The sequence below is a fragment of the Pholis gunnellus genome (genome assembly GCF_910591455.1).
Source record: "Pholis gunnellus genome assembly, chromosome: 23".
NCBI lineage: Eukaryota > Metazoa > Chordata > Actinopteri > Perciformes > Pholidae > Pholis > Pholis gunnellus.
This window is the reverse complement of record NC_136550.1, coordinates 13,327,425-13,346,885: the sequence shown is the minus strand read 5'-3', so window position 1 is coordinate 13,346,885 and position 19,461 is coordinate 13,327,425. Positions and strand designations below refer to the sequence as shown.

General features: G+C 45.2%; 1 protein-coding gene across 1 annotated transcript; it reads right to left on the bottom strand.

The window, feature by feature from the left end:
• Positions 1 to 1,950: 1,950 nt before the first annotated feature.
• On the bottom strand, positions 1,951 to 19,057 carry LOC306714298 (serine/threonine-protein phosphatase PP1-beta catalytic subunit). Its single transcript, XM_079184285.1, has 8 exons — positions 18,912 to 19,057; positions 6,314 to 6,445; positions 6,004 to 6,234; positions 5,199 to 5,303; positions 4,810 to 4,881; positions 3,540 to 3,691; positions 3,264 to 3,398; positions 1,951 to 2,555 (listed from the first exon to the last, which is right to left on the bottom strand). Exons 1-8 carry the CDS (start codon positions 18,961 to 18,963, stop codon positions 2,451 to 2,453), a joined length of 984 nt encoding a protein of 327 aa, XP_079040411.1. The 5' UTR covers positions 18,964 to 19,057; the 3' UTR covers positions 1,951 to 2,450.
• Positions 19,058 to 19,461: the final 404 nt, after the last annotated feature.

The window sequence follows — 19,461 nt, the reverse complement described above, 5'->3', positions numbered from 1 at the left end:
GGTGATTAGAACAGTAAAGAATCCTCCATCAGCAACAAAACGAGAGCAATCACAGGTCACTGCATTCAAAGCTCCACGTCACCCTTTCGTGTGTTCGCTGGTTTGGTATGAATACTTGATGTGATCCATTATGGGCAGTTCACTGGTGCTCTGTAGAAACATGCTGACAGACACACACAGGAGCTACACTGGACTACCAGAGCATGACTCGAGTTAGAATAAAGGGAAGATATGCCTATGCTTGTACACAATGCATCTTTATAGATTTGACTGTCAATAAAAGGATGGTTCAACGGACGTCTGTATGAAAGTATCAAGTGTGTGTGTGGGGGGGGGGGACATTATTGTTCTTTACATCGGTAGAACTATGGATAGCTGTTCTCCAGGCCGGCTCAAAAGATCCTGTTCATTTCCATAGATAACATTAAGTTATTGGATGACTTGGTCTTCAGACATATACGATTTTATTCATCGCAAATTTCTGGCAAACTCAGTTGAGTTCAAAGTCAATCTCACTAGACAGAAAATAATATTTTATTGAATATTTTAGATGTGTAGATTGAGAAACCGCTGTACTTTAGAACAATTTACAATATGGTGCAAAATATATATGCTGTATATACAATACACGTAAAGAGTCATCGTGTGAGTTTATTTTCTCTATCGGACGTAGCGACCTCTCTGCTCGCACACTAACGTCACATGTCTGGAGAAGCTAGCCTGCTAACGTCTTAGCACTCACTGGGGGATTTGTTTCTTCAGTGGACTACGTTTACCATCGGCACTGATTGGACATCCACTAAACGTGCTCAATAGGCCCATTTCACAGCAGCCATTTTGACATGTCACTGAAGGGCAAACGGGTGTAATTGATTCATTCAGTGTGTCACAGCCATTCCAGTAAGCCAGCATGCGCAAACCCCTTAGTGGAACAGGGCCATACTTAATGTGATTAATCACACCTGTGTGTCCCTACAGGTCAACGTTGCTGCTGTGAAGGGCCGACATGGACTCCACACACTGGCAGAGGAGGCGTTTCAGAGCAGTTTGTCTGTGTGAAAGACTATTTACACCTTTTGTTCAGCAAGATATTCTTCACAAATGAATACCACGTTTTTGATTTATTTTTAAGTATGAATGCAATTGGCAGAAGTAAAAAAAACGTCAGGACTACAAATAAACTACGCCACTGGTGTAAAGGCGGACTAGCTGGTGTGATGGCGTTTTGTAGTCCTATTTAGCCACTCGTTAGCAGCCGCCTCTTTATGCCTCGAGCACCACAGACAGCCGTCGCCGTCTGTTCAGGATATTACAGGAAGGCCTGCAGGGAGTTGCTTCAAATTTGGCACAAACGACCACCTGGAGATTTGAGGTCAAAGGTCAAGGCCATTGTCACCTCACGTCTGTCCCAGTCAGGTGAACCCAGGCGGCAACCTCTGAAACTGATGGCAAGAAGAGAGAAGTCTGATTGTATAGATTAGACATAAAGCACGCACGCTTTAGGGCGCGCTCACTGTTTTTCTTTTCCTTTTTTTTTTACTGGTTGCAAAAATTCCAAACCTGAAGTTTCAAAACCGCAGTCCACAAACCAATGAGTCACGACTACCACGTCGACTTCTTGTATAAAGTCTTTGATGTTTGCAAAAATGTGGCACTAATATCCACTTGCACTGAAGTTTGAACTGATGAGAACGTGCTGGTCAAAGGTCACTGTGACCTCACAAAAACACATTTTTGGCCGTAACTCGAGATTATATATTAATTATGACAAATTCACACAAAATGAAGTGATTGGACAGACCTGGATGTAAAGTGCAACTTGATGGTAGACAATACTCTATCTTTTATATTGCAAATAGTTGTGTGCTGCTATAGTAATGCATTGATTTTAGGACTTGCCTCTCTGGGCTTCCGTAGATCTACCTTGAAGAACCACACAGAGCATTCAGATTCATTTCCTGTATTATTTATTGAAAACCCAGCAGTCATCATTATTAATACCTGTTGTGTGTGTGCACAGGCAGGGGAGTAAGGAGATGTGGTAAACTAAACTAGTTGTCATTCTGAAATAAAAGGCAAAGGACAAAAAGACAAAAGAAAAACACTCCGATATGCTACAGAATGACACTTGTTTAGTGTTTTCTTTTTAACACTTGTTTTTAAAAATGTTACACAAATGCAGAGAAAATAAAAATCATCGAGGGAGAAGAAGAGAGTGGGACAGCAGCTCAGAGGGAGATAGGAAAGAACATGAAAGACAGGTTTGAGTGCATCTTTTGAAATAGTTTAGTTCGTCTGCTTGGCCTCTCTGCCGTCTGCTGCTTTTACTCATTTTGTGTCGCGAAAAGCCAACAGGAGACGATCTTTGAAAATCGCCGCCCTCTCTCCCCCTCTCTCTCTCTCTCTCTCTCTCTCTCTCTCTCCCCGTCTCTTCCTCACTCCGTCAGTCTTCATCGTTTCTTTGGGGGTTGGGCTGTGCGGGGAGGAGTGATGGGCCGACCCGAGTTCATCCCTCCATACTGGTACTTGGCTTTCTTCTCAGATGGCTTCAGGATCTAGGAAACAGACAAGAGATAACAGGACGCTCCTCAATTATAGAACAACAATCTGTTGTGTGTTTATGTCATAAAAGGACCCAGGATCGTAGCCGTTTCTATCAGGCGTCTCAGAGGAGGAAATCCCTCCTGACTGGACTAAACCTGGTCCCACTGTTGGGACACAAGTCGTAGATTTACTCTCACTACTGTAACAAAGTCGTGTATCTGTGTACTTTTAAACATATTTGTAGAAAACTGTAGTCTGAGTGGACTGGTTGTACTGGGACAGAGAGGCTTGGCGGACTGGTTATGTAATGCTTTGAGAATGAACAAGCAGATGGAGGACTTTATATTTATCTTCACTCATTTTTGTTGAATTATCTGAGTAATGTCTCTCTGGATCATTCTAGTAAGGCTACACTGAGGATGGTAGTTGTATTTTTACTATATATATATATATATATATATATAAAAATTGTAAATATATATAAATGATAAATACATATATTATAATATATAGTACAACAATATAGAAAATATAAATAAATATGTATAATATATATGTATATATATATATAAATAAATAAAACACCTTGGTAAGTTAACTAATTTATTTGCCCTGACACAAAGCTACACATAAATAAGTGGTGCTGTATTCTGCATGTCGAGTTTCAGCTCGTGATAAATGTCACGCGACCGTGTCGGCACTCTGCGCTCGCTTCACACCTGGAAGGAGCACATCAGGGTTTCATCCACGCTCATCATGCCGCCGGCGTTGTCGAACTCCCCGCAGTAGTTGGGAGCTGAGAACAGAGTCACCAGCTGCCGCTTGGCAAAGAACTCGTAACCGTCTTCTACCACCTGGGGGCGTCAGAGGAACAACTGCTTTTACACAGACAGCACCATGGACTTCTCTCAGCAGCGATACTTTAAACCAATACGTGGATGGATGTTTCCAGGGAGCCATATCTGTATGCGATTGATCGTGCGTGTTTGTCGTACCTGGTGGGCTCTGCAGATGAGGTCCAGGTCGTGGCGGTTGAGGAACTTGCTGACCACATCGGCTCCAAAGGTGAAGGAGACGCCGCGGTCGTTTTCTCCCCAGCCCTGGACGTCCTTGTCGGGGTCAGACCACAGCAGATCACACAGGAGGCCTGGAAGGAAAAAGGAAAGAAAACACAGCATTAAATACAACTTACTGATGAGATTCACGTCCATGCGTGACCTCAACTCTGTCACAGCATTAAACAATGTGCTCAGCTGTGAATGTAACCGCTGGAAGTCACCTGTATGTCACATTTACAGTATGCCAGGTATTAAAACGCCAAGGCTGCGTATATGTATACACACACACACTCGTTCTCCTCTGGACACTCAGAAGACCATAAGAGGACCTGAGCGAGGGTCTGAACACCGGCGGCCTTATAAGGACAAGAACAACCAGGTTTAGTGAAGAGGGGGCAAAGACTCACTTCCACTGGTTTACTAGGACTCACAGAATGGAATCCCAGTATCTTTTAATAACCTCATTGTCATAGATAATCAACAAGATGAATATCTCTCCTCTCATACGACGTCTTCAGCAGATAGAGGAGTCAATCCCTAAGTTAAGAAAGTTGATGGATAGCTTTCACTCCCGGGGCTAAAAGTAGAACCAAAGCTGCGTCACTCTGAGCATATTTAGCTGCTCCGGGCTGATTTCCTATTCTGAGAAGCTTGATGAATATGGGCTCACATTAGTTTTGACCATAAGCTGCCAGAAGGTGATGAGAAAGGACGTATTTGGTAGTTGGCGTATCCAGAGCATAATAAGGATCACAAGTGGATCAGCAGGAGGCGAAACATCGACGCTGTTCTTCACCACGTGTGATGGTGAACTGGATGTCTGTGGACGTTGGGAGTGATGGTGGAACAAAAGTCACTTTTCTTCCATTTGCTCACATCTCGTTGACCGAATGATTTGAGGAGAAGATAACAGCCAAATGAACCTAAAACCCGAATGCTACAGAGACCGTCGTAGAATCACCAGTCCTGTTCAAAATGTAATCACTTCATCCTTTCATCCTTTCAGACATCGAGATACACAGTTACGTTGTCTTACTTGATAACAAGCGGATACTAACTCAAAACCTGTCTGGTATATAATTGACCCAAGAGTCTTTAAAACCTTGTGGTTATTTCATATGTACTATTTATTTATCTATTTCTTTAAGTGGCAACACTGCTCTGTGTGTGTGTGTGTGTGTGTGTGTGTGTGTGTGTGCTGACCTACCTGTGTCAGGCACGTCTGTGGGTCTCATGATGCGTCTGATCTGCTCCATAGACTGCAGGTCAGGAGAGAGACCTGTGGGCGACACAAAACCATCCCGCTGTCAGCCCCTTAAATAGAAATCTCCATATCAGTGAATACGCTTACTGTGACCCATTTATTCACATCAGTCAACCTGCTGACAAAGGTGCACCGAGTGTTTTACGTCACACTGCAGGTCACGCATGGTGTTAAAACAATGACAGGAGAGGACAGCGGGGCTCCATGCTGAGCCCCGAGGACAAAAAGCCTAAAATCCAGAAATGCTGCAAATACCAAAAACATGAGCGACACAAACTGGATCGGGCGCTCCCGGCATGAGCTGCCACCGACCGGTTAGTCAGCGTGAATACCTCCGTGGCAGCAGAAGATCTTCTCGTCCACGATGGCAGCGATGGGCAGGCAGTTGAAGCAGTCGGTGAACGTCTTCCACAGCTTGATGTTGAATCTGCGTTTACCTGCGAAATGAGCGAGACGCCGAGTCAGCACGCCTCGTAGCAAAGAGCAACCGTGATCCTGGTTCTGCTCTGATAATGTCCCTCATTTTATGACTTTACGCTCCATTATTTGTCTTGTTTTACAAAAACAGAACTCTTTTGTTGCATGTTTGTGTCCTTTTTACCAAATTCTAATTTTGTCTATTTTATACTTTGGAGTGCAGCTACAACATCAATTTTAATATCTTTTGTCATATTTAAAAATCACAGTATGTCCAAGTGATAATAATCAATTTTAAAGAATAAAAAGTATCACTTCTTTACCCTTTGTTCACCAAATCCCCCCGTTAAAGAGTCTATTCAAAGGCTGGACCAATATTCGGATATTCATTTTTATCTTTTTTAACCCCTCGGGATTACAAACGTGCATAAAACACACTGAACTTTTTGGAAATTGCTTCTTATTCATGAACAAATAAAAATACAAACACCAACACAGAATAACAGAATGCATCAAAATGAATGCCTTAAATGAAGACACCTGTTGCAGCGCCATGTCGTCCATCTCCGTGCCTCAAACGGGACTTTGAGGTAAGACATGTTCTGGGTCACAGGCTTGTGTGTCCGGTCATTACATAATAGAACTACATCTACCACAATGGGAAGTGAAAACGACACACACCCCACTCCAGCACCCCCGACACGCGAGCAGAGCACTCACACTCGTCGTAGAAGCCGTAGATGCGGTTGATGGAGGCACACTCGTGGTTGCCCCTGAGCAGGAAGAAGTTCTCGGGGTATTTGATCTTGTAGGCCAGCAGCAGGCAGATGGTCTCCAGAGACTGCTTCCCCCGGTCCACGTAGTCGCCCAGGAACAGGTAGTTGGCCTCCGGAGGGAAGCCGCCGTACTCGAAGAGCCTCAGCAGGTCTGTGTACTGTCCGTGGATGTCACCTGTGGGCAGAGAGGAAGGCGGTGAGCGACGGTGAACCCTGCAGCGGAGGAGAGCCAGATTTAACGGGAGCTCACTCACCACAGATTTTGAGCGGGGCCTCCAGCTCCAGGAGGATGGGCTGACTGAGGAAGATCTCCCGGGACTTGATGCAGAGGCCGCGCACCTCCGCCTCCGTCATCTGGACGATCTTCCCTGGACGACATCCTCGCACTGGTGGAGGGACAGAATAAAAATAAAGTCACCCAGGCTGTCGGACAGTCGTAGCGCGTTTATTCCCTGAAATCTGTTAATCATCATAAGTGCACACATGAACTAAATACGGGAGGCCGGGTTTGGTCAACAGGCAGAGGACGGAAATAGCTTGTGTGGGTATTGTTGATGTTGTTGGGAGTGTTTTGGAGACGACTTCCTGTTGGGTAACTGAGGCGAAGAGAAGGGAAAGTCATAGTGGACACATGACGAGGAGCACGTACAGTACGTTAGGGGACGGGATCATTCTGATAAATGCACATAACTCTGGTCATAAAGTCACTACAGCTGTGGATGTTTAATAATGATGTTTCTCAGCATGAGCTTTGATACCATCAAAATAAAAGCCTCACTACTCTTCCCCAATGTACGCACTCACTTTCATTTAATGTGCTACATAAAGTGGAGGAGAGAAACATATATACAATAAACCCAGAAAATATAGCAACATTACGCCCATTTCATCTTTCAAAAGATCAGAAACAAATATAGAATTAAGTCTAAAAACAGAGCAGCTGTACAAGAACTTCTAAAAGTCTCAAATTTGCAAAAATGCGTTAAAAATAATAACTAACTAACCTCTGTGATGGTGAATTATTGTTGGTTGGGCAAAAACATTTTAAGATGTCACAGTAATTTCCCTATTTTCTGACATTTAATAGAATAAAAAAGAATAAGTGATTAATCCAGAAAATGATACGATCATGAAAGTGATCATTAGTTGCAGCCCTGAATAGAATAAAAAGAAAACTTTGCAGTATTCATTTATGTAATACTCTGCCTGGTCAGGCACAGACTGGCCTCTGTAAATCTGTGCATGTATTAAACATTAAAGTATAGCTACTGCTGTATTAAACATGACATTAAAGTATAGCTACTGTTGTATTAAACATGACATTAAAGTATAGCTACTGTTGTATTAAACATGACATTAAAGTATAGCTACTGTTGTATTAAACATGACATTAAAGTATAGCTACTGTTGTATTAAACATGACATTAAAGTATAGCTACTGTTGTATTAAACATGACATTAAAGTATAGCTACTGTTGTATTAAACATTACATTAAAGTATAGCTACTGTTGTATTAAACATGACATTAAAGTATAGCTACTGTTGTATTAAACATGACATTAAAGTATAGCTACTGTTGCCTCTTTAACGTTGTTCAACATGTTGGGCCTCTGCCTCTGTGGGCGTCAGTGAGCAGCAACTCTGTGAACCACAGAAGTGGACCAGAGCTGAGTAACGCTGTCACACGACACCGCAGCAACGTGGTGGAACGCCACTTCATAGGTAATCACACATCACACAGGGCGGAGAGCTGCTCTTAGGAAGGAGAAGGTGAGAGAGAGAGAGAGAGAAAGAGAGAGTGAAAGGTGGTGTTTGAGTCCTGCAGGTGACTCCTGTCTGCACCTGGCAGCTCTGATGGTATTTTACCTCCAGTTTGAAAGGACAATGGTGTGTGTGTGTGTGTGTGTGTGTGTGTGTGTGTGTGTGTGTGTGTGTGTGTGTGTGTGTGTGTGTGTGTACATGTGCAACATGACCCTGCTATTTCTGCCTGGAGACCTGAGGCGTCAGTCTGTCTGTCTGTCTGTGTGTGTGTGTCTGTGTGTGTCTGTCTGTGTGTGTGTGCGTGTGTTTGTGTGCGTGTGTCTGTCTGTGTGTGTGTGCGTGTGTCTGTGTGTGTCTGTCTGTGTGTGTGTCTGTGTGCGTGTGTGTCTGTCTGTCTGTCTGTCTGTGTGTGTCTGTGTGTGTCTGTGTGTGTCTGTGTGTGTCTGTCTGTGTGTGTGTGTCTGTCTGTGTGTGTGTGTCTGTGTGTCTCCTCCTCCTCAGCCAAACACACCTGAGGGCTGAACCACGAGGCCAGAGCAGTGGGTTGCCATGGTAACTTATGCCGCACACCTAACCTGCACCGGTTCATGTTCAGAGTTTGGGGCTGAAATGTTCTTCCATATGAAATGCGGTATAATTATCTCAAACAATACCATCAGGTTACCTTTCAGGATTATGTCTTTACTCTGCTGGTATTACAGCTAATAGACTCTATTGGTCTTATTAATCATAGATAATATTATATATTATTATTATAATAAAGTGATTCCACACGTCAATTCTGAACATTTAACTCTGCTGTCTGAGAGCGGTAGGATGTGTTAGACATGAACGGTAGACATGGAGACTGGATGAGGTTTTAAAATATATATATATATATATATATATATATATATATATATATATATATATATATATTATATTTACACAACTAGTAATGTTCTGCCAGCATTCCTCTCTTGCTTTTTGCTGAAATAATTTTTTCATATTCTAGAGATGAACATCGGTCCATTTTGAGCAACTGACGCGTCGATCGCCTCCTTCTGTAGGAACACGCGGGGTTAACGGATCTGTTGAACAAACACCTTCGTGGTCCCGTTATCTGTGACTGGATCAGGCTTTGTGGAGTTAACGCTAAGAACGCCTCTGATCAGTAGGACTGGGGCTGTATGTAGACCGTGTGAAGGACTCCACAGGTTAGAATCCACAAAGACATGGTGTTGAATATGAAAACAGCTGAGAGCACAACACACAGGCTGTCCACTGAGACGTGTGTGTGTGTCGACTGTCGAGAGGTTGATTCCCCCCCTCCCCCACCCTTCAGCTCTGTGATGACGGGTTTGCAGGTCAGCTGACAGGCCACACACACACACCTCTCACTTGCCAGGGAGGATCCCCTTTCATCAGATGGTAAAATTAAGACAGAGTCAGGAACACACACATCGAGTGACCTTGACGTGTCACTACGGGATTGTGGGGAGGCATCCCAGCATCCTTTACTCCATCACTACTGCACTGCAGCTTCGCCAGGGAGGAGAGCGAGGGAGGGAGAGAGAGGTGGTACCCACATCCGATCACCATGGCAACCCAGCAAGACCAATTTCTAGCGTGAAAGGTGTCGGTGAGTGGAGCTGCTGGGACAACAACCCACGCCCTGCATACTAACACCAAGTGCATCTGACAACAGTCGGGAGAAACTACAAGAGCCACATGCATAGAAAACACTGGAGGTCCAAATCAGCCCCCCCACACACACACACACACACTCTGTGGTAGCTGTGCTGCAGCAGGCTGATCAGTACAACAATCACACCTTTCATGGATTAAGAATGACGTTTAAAAGGGAAAATACCACAAACACACACTGAGCATGTTGTCCTCCACACATCCATCCAACCGCACAACCACACACACACACACACACACACAACCACCCACACACACACACACACACACACACACAGAGGGAGTGACAGCAACAGGTAGCGACTCGCCGCCTAGCTGACTGGGATGTTTGGATCGATGCTCATGGGGAATGTGGAGGGAGGAGCTTTTTACCAGCTTGAGGAGATTGTATGGTTTTCAGTGGTTGGCAAAAAAAAGTTTAGGAAAGTGTGTCTGAACTTCAGAATTCTAGAGAACAGATTGTGTTTTTATGAACCCATACCAGGGACTAAAAGTCAAGATACCTCAACATCTACTGGATAAGAATAGACCTCTCATCCTAACTTCAAGTGCAACGCTAAATCACTGGAACAGCCCTTCATTATTTGACTGTGAGCAGCGATGTACGAGCGTCTATGTGTGTAGAACGCGGTCTGGTCTGTGCAGGACTCTTTAGGGTGGTGCAGGTACGTTTCTTCAGCTAGACAATGCTAACAGGAAATGCTCCATTTTCTGAGAGCACTTTTACACTCAAAGGAGAATTTGAACAGCAGCCTGCTGGTATTAGATCGAGAGTTTGTCTGACTGACGATGTGCTGTACTCTCCTGACGCCTCGAGGCATCCCGTACATGGAAACACAATCCAAACAGACTCGCACGATGACGGACAACCTGAACTGATGTACAGCGCTCAGTGTCTCTGCTGGATGAACCAGCTGCTGAGCTTCCCTTCTCCACAGCCTCGTCTGGTCTGGAGGAAACCAGGGACGCTCCGCTGGCGTTTCCCAGCTGGTTCATCGGGAAACATCAGAGGAAATGTCCTTCCTTGAGAAAGCTCTCCGTGTTCTGATTCACGTCTCCTAATTTGGTCCGGTGCGTGCGTCGGTTTGGCGAAGCTTTTAAGTTTGGGGTCTGCTTTGCCCTCTGACCTCGTTCCTCTTTTATCTATTTATCCTTAAGTTGCATTCTTGGCTGAAGCTGAACTCCCGGGTCGTCCTCGTCCTCCTCCTCCTCCTCCTCCTCCTCGTGAACCGTGCTGACGTCAGGAGGACGAAGACGTCTTTATCATTCCAGACGGATCACAGACCTAAACAGCTCGGTCCTAACGTGGCCTCATGGTTAAAGGATCAGAATCTAAGTGGCACAATACTTTTTGAATGTTGGTCCTGGATGGAACTGGGTCTAGAGGACTAGGACTAACATGGCCCCTCACTGGCAAAGCACGAGCAAGGAAACCACAACATTTCAACTGATCTAATGACCTACACTGTAGAGTGCTGGGAAAAGAAACAACAGAATAATTTCACTAACTATTAATCTACAGATGATGTCATTGTCAGAAGCAGTAGTAGCCTGTTGTTACAGTCACTACCGCCCCACAGCCTCTCTCTGTGTCACAGGGGTGAGCTCCAGAAACAAGGTCCAGCTACATGTTTGGGAGGATCTCCTGGTTTCTGCCCAACCCACCATTGCACTGCCTGTAGAAACACACCACAGACCTGACTCACAATCCAACTAACTGGCCTTGCGGCTAACTTAAGATTGAAATAAGTAAGAGTCATCGTTTCTTCTACTTCACTGATTGCAAGCTATGTGGCCGAGGGGGTCAAGGAGGTCACGCTTTGGTCCGATCATCTAAAAAGGAGCAGAGTTCGCTTGTGTGTTAGAGCCAGACAGAGGGAGAGATAAGGGCATTACAGACCGAATTACTTCTTGAAGGCATTACCATATATGGGCGCTGCTGTGTGGAGGAAGGAGGAAGTGAGCTCGTGGGTCAGGACGTAGAGGGAGCACTTGAAGGCTCTGTTGTTGTTCGTGGGGGAAAGAGAACCAGACCAGCGAGTGGAGGTCCACCACGGCGTGACGGCTGTCAGCTGCACTTTGACTCTTCCCTCAGTTTATCCGTATTATGTTGCATATTTAATATCACATTTCACTCCTGTATTTCAGCTGCTATAATAGCTCACTATTTGATGTCATAGATCTTAATTAGATTTGACTTACGTGGTGGTACTGATGCTAAATTTATATGTTTTTTCAAGACATTCAAGGGGCCAGTGTGTAGAGTTTTGGGAAATGGAATATAATATTCATAACTATGTTTTCATTAGTGATCACTTGAGACTAATTGTGTCCACCCAGCACAAACAGATAAGGATCCATTCGGAGCTCCTGGAGTCCAGTATTCAGTCTCCTTCCCGCTCTGTTGTGGTCTCCACCTACTCCTGAGGGGAACATCTGCCTCTTTAGCTGCTAAACGCTCCACCATGTTCACCATAGTCGCTAACTTTTGTCTGTCCATCGTCACTGTGTACACAGACAGAGTGGATTTGAGATTTCATTTTTTTTTTTGCCAAAAACCTCTGACAGCTACAGCTGGAAACAAAGTCGATGAGAGCGGGGAATCAAACGATTTAGGAAAAACCCAAAGCGATGAGCTGAGAGACGCTGAAACGCTACGTAGAGCTGACGGGAGACCATTCTGTGGGTTAGTCAGCTCTCATAATACATGTAGTCCCCTTTTTTTTTACCAATGTTGACATACAAATATTGATAGGTGCAGCTTTAATAGTTTTCAGTTGATGTTCAGAAAAACAACATTTTTCATTTTCTCTCATTAACAAGCAAAGATCTCCATAAGAACTTCCCACGGGTCCAGCGGAGCCATGAATAGTGAGCAGGTGTGACGTGTGCATGATATGTCACTGCTGCACCAATAAAGACGCCCCGTCAGACCTTTTTTAGCCCTCCACATCCATTCTCTATTCTCTCCTAACTGGGCACGAGGCCAGCAGCTCAGCTCAGCCCCCCCCCTCTCTCCATCTCACCCTCTCCCACACGGGGCCGATGGAAAACACTGACCCCTCAGTGAAGGAGCAGCACAAAGCGACTCTGGCGAGGAGCGCGGGAGCGACTCTCGAGGCAGAAATCCCGACTGCGATGGCATTTCTGTGGACGTTTTGTTCGCCTTTAAGGGCCACGGGGTGAATGGCCGTCTTTGTGGGGCCGAGAGAAAGGACGAAACTGAGAGGGGAGAAACAAGCAGGAGGCAGCAGAGAGGGGAGGAAAAAAACGGGAGCGACGTAGGGAGAAAGTGAAGCTTGAGTGGGGGAGACACGGTTAGGCGAGGGAGTGAATAGAAGGAGGGGGGGGCAGCTGAGAAGCCCGGGTGAGCTCCTCTGTGCCACGTTCGGTGCCAGGGGGTGAACGCTCCGCCGCCACACAGGCTCCACCATTGTTGATTCCATAACAGAATGCCACGGCAGCAGCATGAACGCAGCGCAGCAGCAGCAGCAGCAGCAGGGTGACACCAACGCACGGCGTGTCATGAGAGCACAACACTGGATTTGTTGTCCAACTCTTTCAGCCAAGCAGTGACAGCTTACTTTCTGCGGGGCAGAAAAGCTCCTAAAACGCATCACAGACCAGAAAAACGTTGAGGAATCCTGACCAATCAGAGACCTGCCAGCACCCCTCTCTCTCTCTCTCTCTCGCACACACACACACACACACACACACACAGACACACTCACACAGAGCCCTTTCAAAGAGGAAACTGAAGCCGTTATGTTTTTATTATTTACAATAATGTCAACTCTGTTCAATCTTTACAATTTTCAAAATGCCCTGCTGTAGAAAAGCACACTAGAGGTGACCATGGAGTCTGTCTTTCGTTGCCTTGATCATGCCTTCATGATTTCTCACATATTACAGAATGAGGCATCGGGCTGCAGTGTGGTAAGTGGATGCAGATTGTACCCAAAAATAAAAAAGCGCCGCTCAAATGTCAGCGACAATTCCAATTTTAGGAGGTAAACAGAGAGAGAGAGAAATGGCCTTTAGAAAGATGTCATGCTCTCATACTGGGTTACAGCTTGGCTGGCGTCTTCGCCCATTAACTGTAATGGCTCCGAAATGAAACTTTCCATCCCGCCTCCCCCGCTCTCGCTGGCTGTATGGGGCTGCGGGGTTGATTGTGCCACATAAAGGGCCGGACAGAGGGGCCTGTTGTCGCTGAAGCCCGGGCCAGTGTGAGCTTAGCATGAGCTAACTGGGGCCTGTAATACACAGGGGAGGAAACGGACAGTCCTGCTGTAGGCATGTGTAGAGACAACTGAAGGGTTTCTATGAATATGGTGAAAACTGAGAAGTCAGCTCTGACCCGGCTGTGAAACACGCTGCAGAGAGTTTACTACAACAGCAGATGACGGATTGGTTTCCCACAGAGCCTGTGTAATGTGGCCGCGACGTATTGATTGTTTCTCACCCCGGTGATCAGACACATAACCGTTTAATGTTTCCTTAATCACCGTACACTAACACTTTTTAGCATTGGGGATGAGCTTTTACAACTTTGAGCGGCCTCGTACGAGATGAATCCCACGATAGGCGTCACATTACTATGGCATCGCGCCGGGACTGTCCCAGCTGTGAGCGTGCCCAGACTATGTGAGTCATAGAATGTAAATAAGAAGCGGACGTAGTCACCGTCACCTTGGTGGACTGCGGTTTGCAAGCCTCGTGTGCGACATTTTGGCCTTCGCCATCTTGGACTTCTGCAATCAGTTAACGGATGTGACCATATTTGGACTGTGGAGAAGTGACGTAGAGAAGCCGTATATGGTTCTGGTAGCGACCTGTCGATCACAAGGTAGCTCCTCCCCTAAAGCATACTCTGCTATATGGTCTGTTTGACTAAATGAACATCATGCTGTATTGAAATAGACTTGAAACTAGAGATTGAGACCATAAACTCATGTTTACTGATGTAATAAATCAAGTGAGAAGAGGGACATTTTCTCATAGACTTCTATACAATCTGACCTCTTTTTGCAACCAGAGGAGTCGCCCCCTGATGGTCATTAGAGAGAATGCAAGTTTAAGACACTTCCACGCTGGCTTCCCTCTTCAGAACCGGAGGTTGCGGCCTGGTTAGAGCCCACTGGAACGGAGCTTTTAGATGTGAACCAGAGACGGGACTGGACAAGCGTAGCCACTCTGACTGCATAATATCAACATGTAGGGAGACAGTACTATGTATTCAGAGTGACAAATGAAACCAGAGAGGCTAGAAAATCTGCGCTCTGAGGTCACAGAGGAGGCCTCGGTGATTGTAAACCATGTTGTCAGTTGATCTGGTTCAGCCTGTCGCCTAGACTACTGTCAACCGCTCCACCAAACTGCACTGTATGCATGAGTGTGTCTGGATGTTCACACACAATGACAATTTGTTCAATACTTAGGTTTGTTACCAAACTTTAAAACTACGCCCATCAGTGTTAGCTTTGAGTTTTGTGCTAATTAGCTAAAGTTAGCACGCTATCATGCTACATTTGAATGATTACCCTGGTAAATATTACACCCCGGCAGCAAGTTAGCATGGTCATTGTGAGAACATTAGCTTGCCGACAATAGCATTTACTCAGACCCCAGCCTAAAAGGCCTTCACACACCCGGGGGCGTTTATCAGATCGAGAATATGACACGGTACAAAAACGACAATCGTGGTTTCTGAAAGCGAGGTCGATTTTTCTAAACTAGCGAACAGAGGCATCAACCAATCACATTGTCTGGAACGGACATATTCAAACAACAACACGTAGGCTTCGTACTTTATTGCTCCTTTCAACCTTGACAAAGGCCAGCTTACCTTTCACAATAAAAGCCCTGGACATATATACTCTGTTTAACTGTTTACCAGAGGGAACTCACATTCAGTCAGAGCATTTCACTAAAAGGAAACTCATTAAAATATCATGCAGTAGCTTCAGGCTAAACAACAGCTCAGATGCTGCTCTGGGTCAATGGGGTCCTGCTAGTTGGTCCTCTGCCTGCGTGAATCTATTCAAACCTTTTACTGAAAAACTGATGTAAGTGGTAATGATCTGCCGAGTTAAAAAGCCACTTCACCGCATCAATGTTCAATATTAAAAGACTTCATTGGAGAGGAGCCCCCTCCCCCCACCTCCCCGTGGGTGCCACCAAAAGGGTAAGTTAATTTCTACCACGGACAGCTGTTCCTGTTGACATTTAATATGAGATCAGAGGGCTGTGCATGTTCTTCTGTGTGCATGAGTGCGTTGCTTCCCGACTGGCACCAGAGCTCACTGAAGAAGTGAGAGATCAACCTCCTATTGAGGTGTCTAAGGACCTCCTGTCTGCTCTTTTTATTCCTGCAGAGGAGACTAAATGAGTGCGTAGTGTGGCGACGTGAAAACATTTAGAGCTTGTTGAAATGACTGCCAAGGAGGCAGCCACTGACGGGCCATTTAGTAAAGGTGTGATCTGGTGAAGTAAACAGAGTTGATGAATATCAAGGTTCCTTCAGTAAGGAACAGCCTGTGAGAGGTCTTTGTGGTGTTGAAAGGTCAAAGCCCTTATGAAGACAGGCTGATACACGAGGGACATTGAGAGTGTTTTTGTGTTACTGCCTGCGTTTGGTCCACATATACATATACGACTTTATTGCAAATTCATGACTGTATTATTTCAGAGAATATCCAAGCTTTTCCTCATAAATGCCATAGGCTGTATATAAGAAGTGGACGTAGTCATCGTGACGTCACCCATTGGTTTGTGGACTGCCGTTATGAAGCCTCGAGTTCGGCGATTTCGCCATCTTGTTTTTTTTTGCAACCGATGAACAGAAGTTACCATATTTGGAAGGCGGAGGAGTGACGTAGTCACGCCGGACACGGCTCTGGTAGCAGCAGCGACCTCTCAATTACAGTAAGCCCGCCCTAAAGCATACCCTGCTATATGGTCTATTTGACTCTAAATGGACCATCATTTACTAAATGAACATCATGCTGTATTGAAGAAGACTTGAAACTAGAGATTGAGACCATAAACTCATGTTTACAATGTTTACTGAGGTAATAAATCAAGAGAGAAGTAGAGTCATTTTCTCATAGACTTCTATACAACCAGAGGAGTCGCCCCCTGGTGGACATTAGAGAGAATGCAAGTTGAAGACACTTCTGCACTGGCTTCACTCATCAGAACCGGAGATTACCGCCTGATAAATGCTCAGTTTTTTACCTGAATAGCCCCCAATTACCCGTAAAAAATAAGTCTACGACTGTGACTAATACCAGTTTGCCTTGGTTGTCCTCATGTTAAATTGAAAACATTAGTCAGGCTGTGGCCTCTTGATACGATACCGTTTGATTACATCTTTTGCAGAAGAAAGTGATCAATATTACACTTGTTGTTTGTGAACAAAATATTTGAATAAATTCACTTGTGGTTTAGCAATTCTTGACGGGAAGCTTCCGCAACAGACGATTAAGTGGAGATCCTTCTCCACTCGTTTTAGAACAGCGTGTTTTGGTAAAGTTCTTTAACGACATTTAGCATTCGGGAACTTTTACAGGAAACTCGTTATACATTAGTGTAGAGCCGGCCTCTCTGTTGATATTTTCACACCAAAAATGAGCCAGCCGGAATCAAACTAGCAGTAAGTGGAAAGAGAAAGTGGCTGACATGAGATGGATGGCTGGATGTATTCACAGCTCACATCTGGAAGACTTTAGGGCCAGATCCCACCAATTTCCTCCGCTGAAGTTTCCTAGCCGCAGCATTAAAAAAAAGCAACTGAATATGCAGCCAGCTAACTAGCGAAGGCCAAGCCCCAGGCTCACTGTTACTGCTGACACACACACAACAAGCAGTATTATGTAACCGGTCCCAATCAATCCAGACGATTGGCCCATACTGACATCCCATCGGTGCTCACTCATTAGCACACGCTGTCAAGGCTGTGTACGTTTCACATGCACACCGAATCTATGAGTGGGTCTCAGAATCGATCACAGATGATTGTTCACCGCCGGCCTCGCCTGTCCACCAGCTTACCTACCGGAGACACAGAGGGACAGAGTCTCCATGTCATCCAGAGACCGAGAGGCGAGACGGATCAGCCTGCTGGTGGCAGGGTCCCTTATTTAGCACCGATAAGAACCCACAGACACCCAACCCTTAGCAATGGTGTAATGGTGTGGGACAACAGTGACTTCTTTGAAAGCACTGAAGTTACTTTAGTGCAGTCTCAAACAACACCAATTATATCCAAATATGAGTGTTAGATGCCCGAGTAGATGGAAAGAAAGTACAGGCGCTCCTTCTGAATTATTGTCATCCACAGCCGCTCATTTAATCAGTGACATATGATGATGAAATATTCATTTTCTTCATGACGGTAAAGCTCAGGAGATGATCTGCCCACAGTTACATTAATATTAAATCCTCTGAAGGATAACTGTTGTGTCTAACAGAAATGGTAACTCTTAAAAGTCTGGGTATGGTTCATAAGATGAATCTTCCAACTCACTCAATAAGCAATTACAAAATACATGGAGCAACACAAACATTTTGAAATGCTTACAGGGTACAAACTCTGCAGGTCTATTTAAAGTGGCATATCATCACGGGCTGTGGTGTGTGTAAACACTACCGTTCAGCAATGTTCCCATATAAACACCAGAACACCCGGGACGTGCCTCCTTTCTTCAGCCGACAAAGCCCTGTGCCGAACCCCGCTTGAAAACGTGACATTTCTCCTCACGATTGAGGGCAAACGGTATATAAACATAGTCCATCCCCGATGTGTGGTTTCTCCAGAGACCAAACAGTTGTGCTTTAATCTTCGGCATGCTTGATTCACCGAGCTGCCCTTTGTTTTAAAGCGAATGTCAACTTGTGGGACTGACAGACAGCACGAGCTGCCGCCCACCCCGGTGTGTTATGTTGTGGAAAGCTGGTCATTCTTGTTCGAGGTTTTTCTATAGTAAAAGCTTCTTATCTGGTGTTTTATGCACTGCATGACATAGTGATGACATCATTAGTGTACTACAAGTATTACGACATTAGTCAAGGCTACAATAATGCTCTATAGTTAGTTTTAAGGTTGGGGTTGTGTACTCGACCGGGGTCGGATTACAAACAGTCCTCGAACTAGAACTTTTTGATTGAATCGTGAACCCACACTGTGACTCTCACAACTTCATTTATGAAAACTCTCACGTGCCATTAGGTATGATTTCATCGCTAACATACGGGACTGGTCCGGTTTACTGATACACCGGGGAACTCTAAAGCGGGCCTACTTCTCGTCGACTTGAGTCAAAGCCAGCTTGAAACAATCCTCGCGGACTGAAGCCGCAGACAACAGGATGATATGAAGGTAGTGTGGTTTGCGAACTCACCCTCCAAAAGCCTGGAAATCAGCGAGTCCACGTCCAACTCCCCCTCCGCCATTTCTGTAGCAAAACAGCTCTGCCCACCGCAGTCTGGAGCAGGCAGCGCAGGCACCGCCTCACTGCACTCAAACGCACCGCCGACCTCCTCCCACTCACGGGCCTCCCGTTTAGGACTATTTGTGCTGCGTTAAAGTGCACCTCGGATACTCTAGCTTCTTTCACAGAGTGGAAGAGCGGAGAGTTGTGAAGATAGCCATACATGGCCTTGTACGTTTTTCAAATGATAGTCATACCCTGATATGTAGATATACTCCTTTAGATCTGTCCATCTGTGCATACAGCCGTTCCTCTTCATTAATTTCCAAAACACCAATGACTTGTTGGAGACAAATATTCATATAATTTATTGTAAATATCTTTCCAACAGTTACATACAATATAACAGTCAGCATAACTCAGCATTTGAGAGCCACGGACATACCTGCGTTACGTTAGAGTCTAAAGTTTAGACGCAGGGAGCATGTTACTGCGAGAGCACCCAAAGGTCCCCATTACA

Coding starts and splice junctions, on each gene's coding strand:
- LOC306714298 (XM_079184285.1), bottom strand. CDS start 18,963: ATGGCGGAGGGGGAGTTGGACGTGGACTCGCTGATTTCCAGGCTTTTG. Junction 6,235..6,313: donor GGCCCCGCTCAAAATCTGTG/GTGAGTGAGCTC, acceptor CTCTGCCCACAG/GTGACATCCACGGACAGTAC. Junction 2,556..3,263: donor CCCTGATGTGCTCCTTCCAG/GTGTGAAGCGAG, acceptor TCTGTTTCCTAG/ATCCTGAAGCCATCTGAGAA.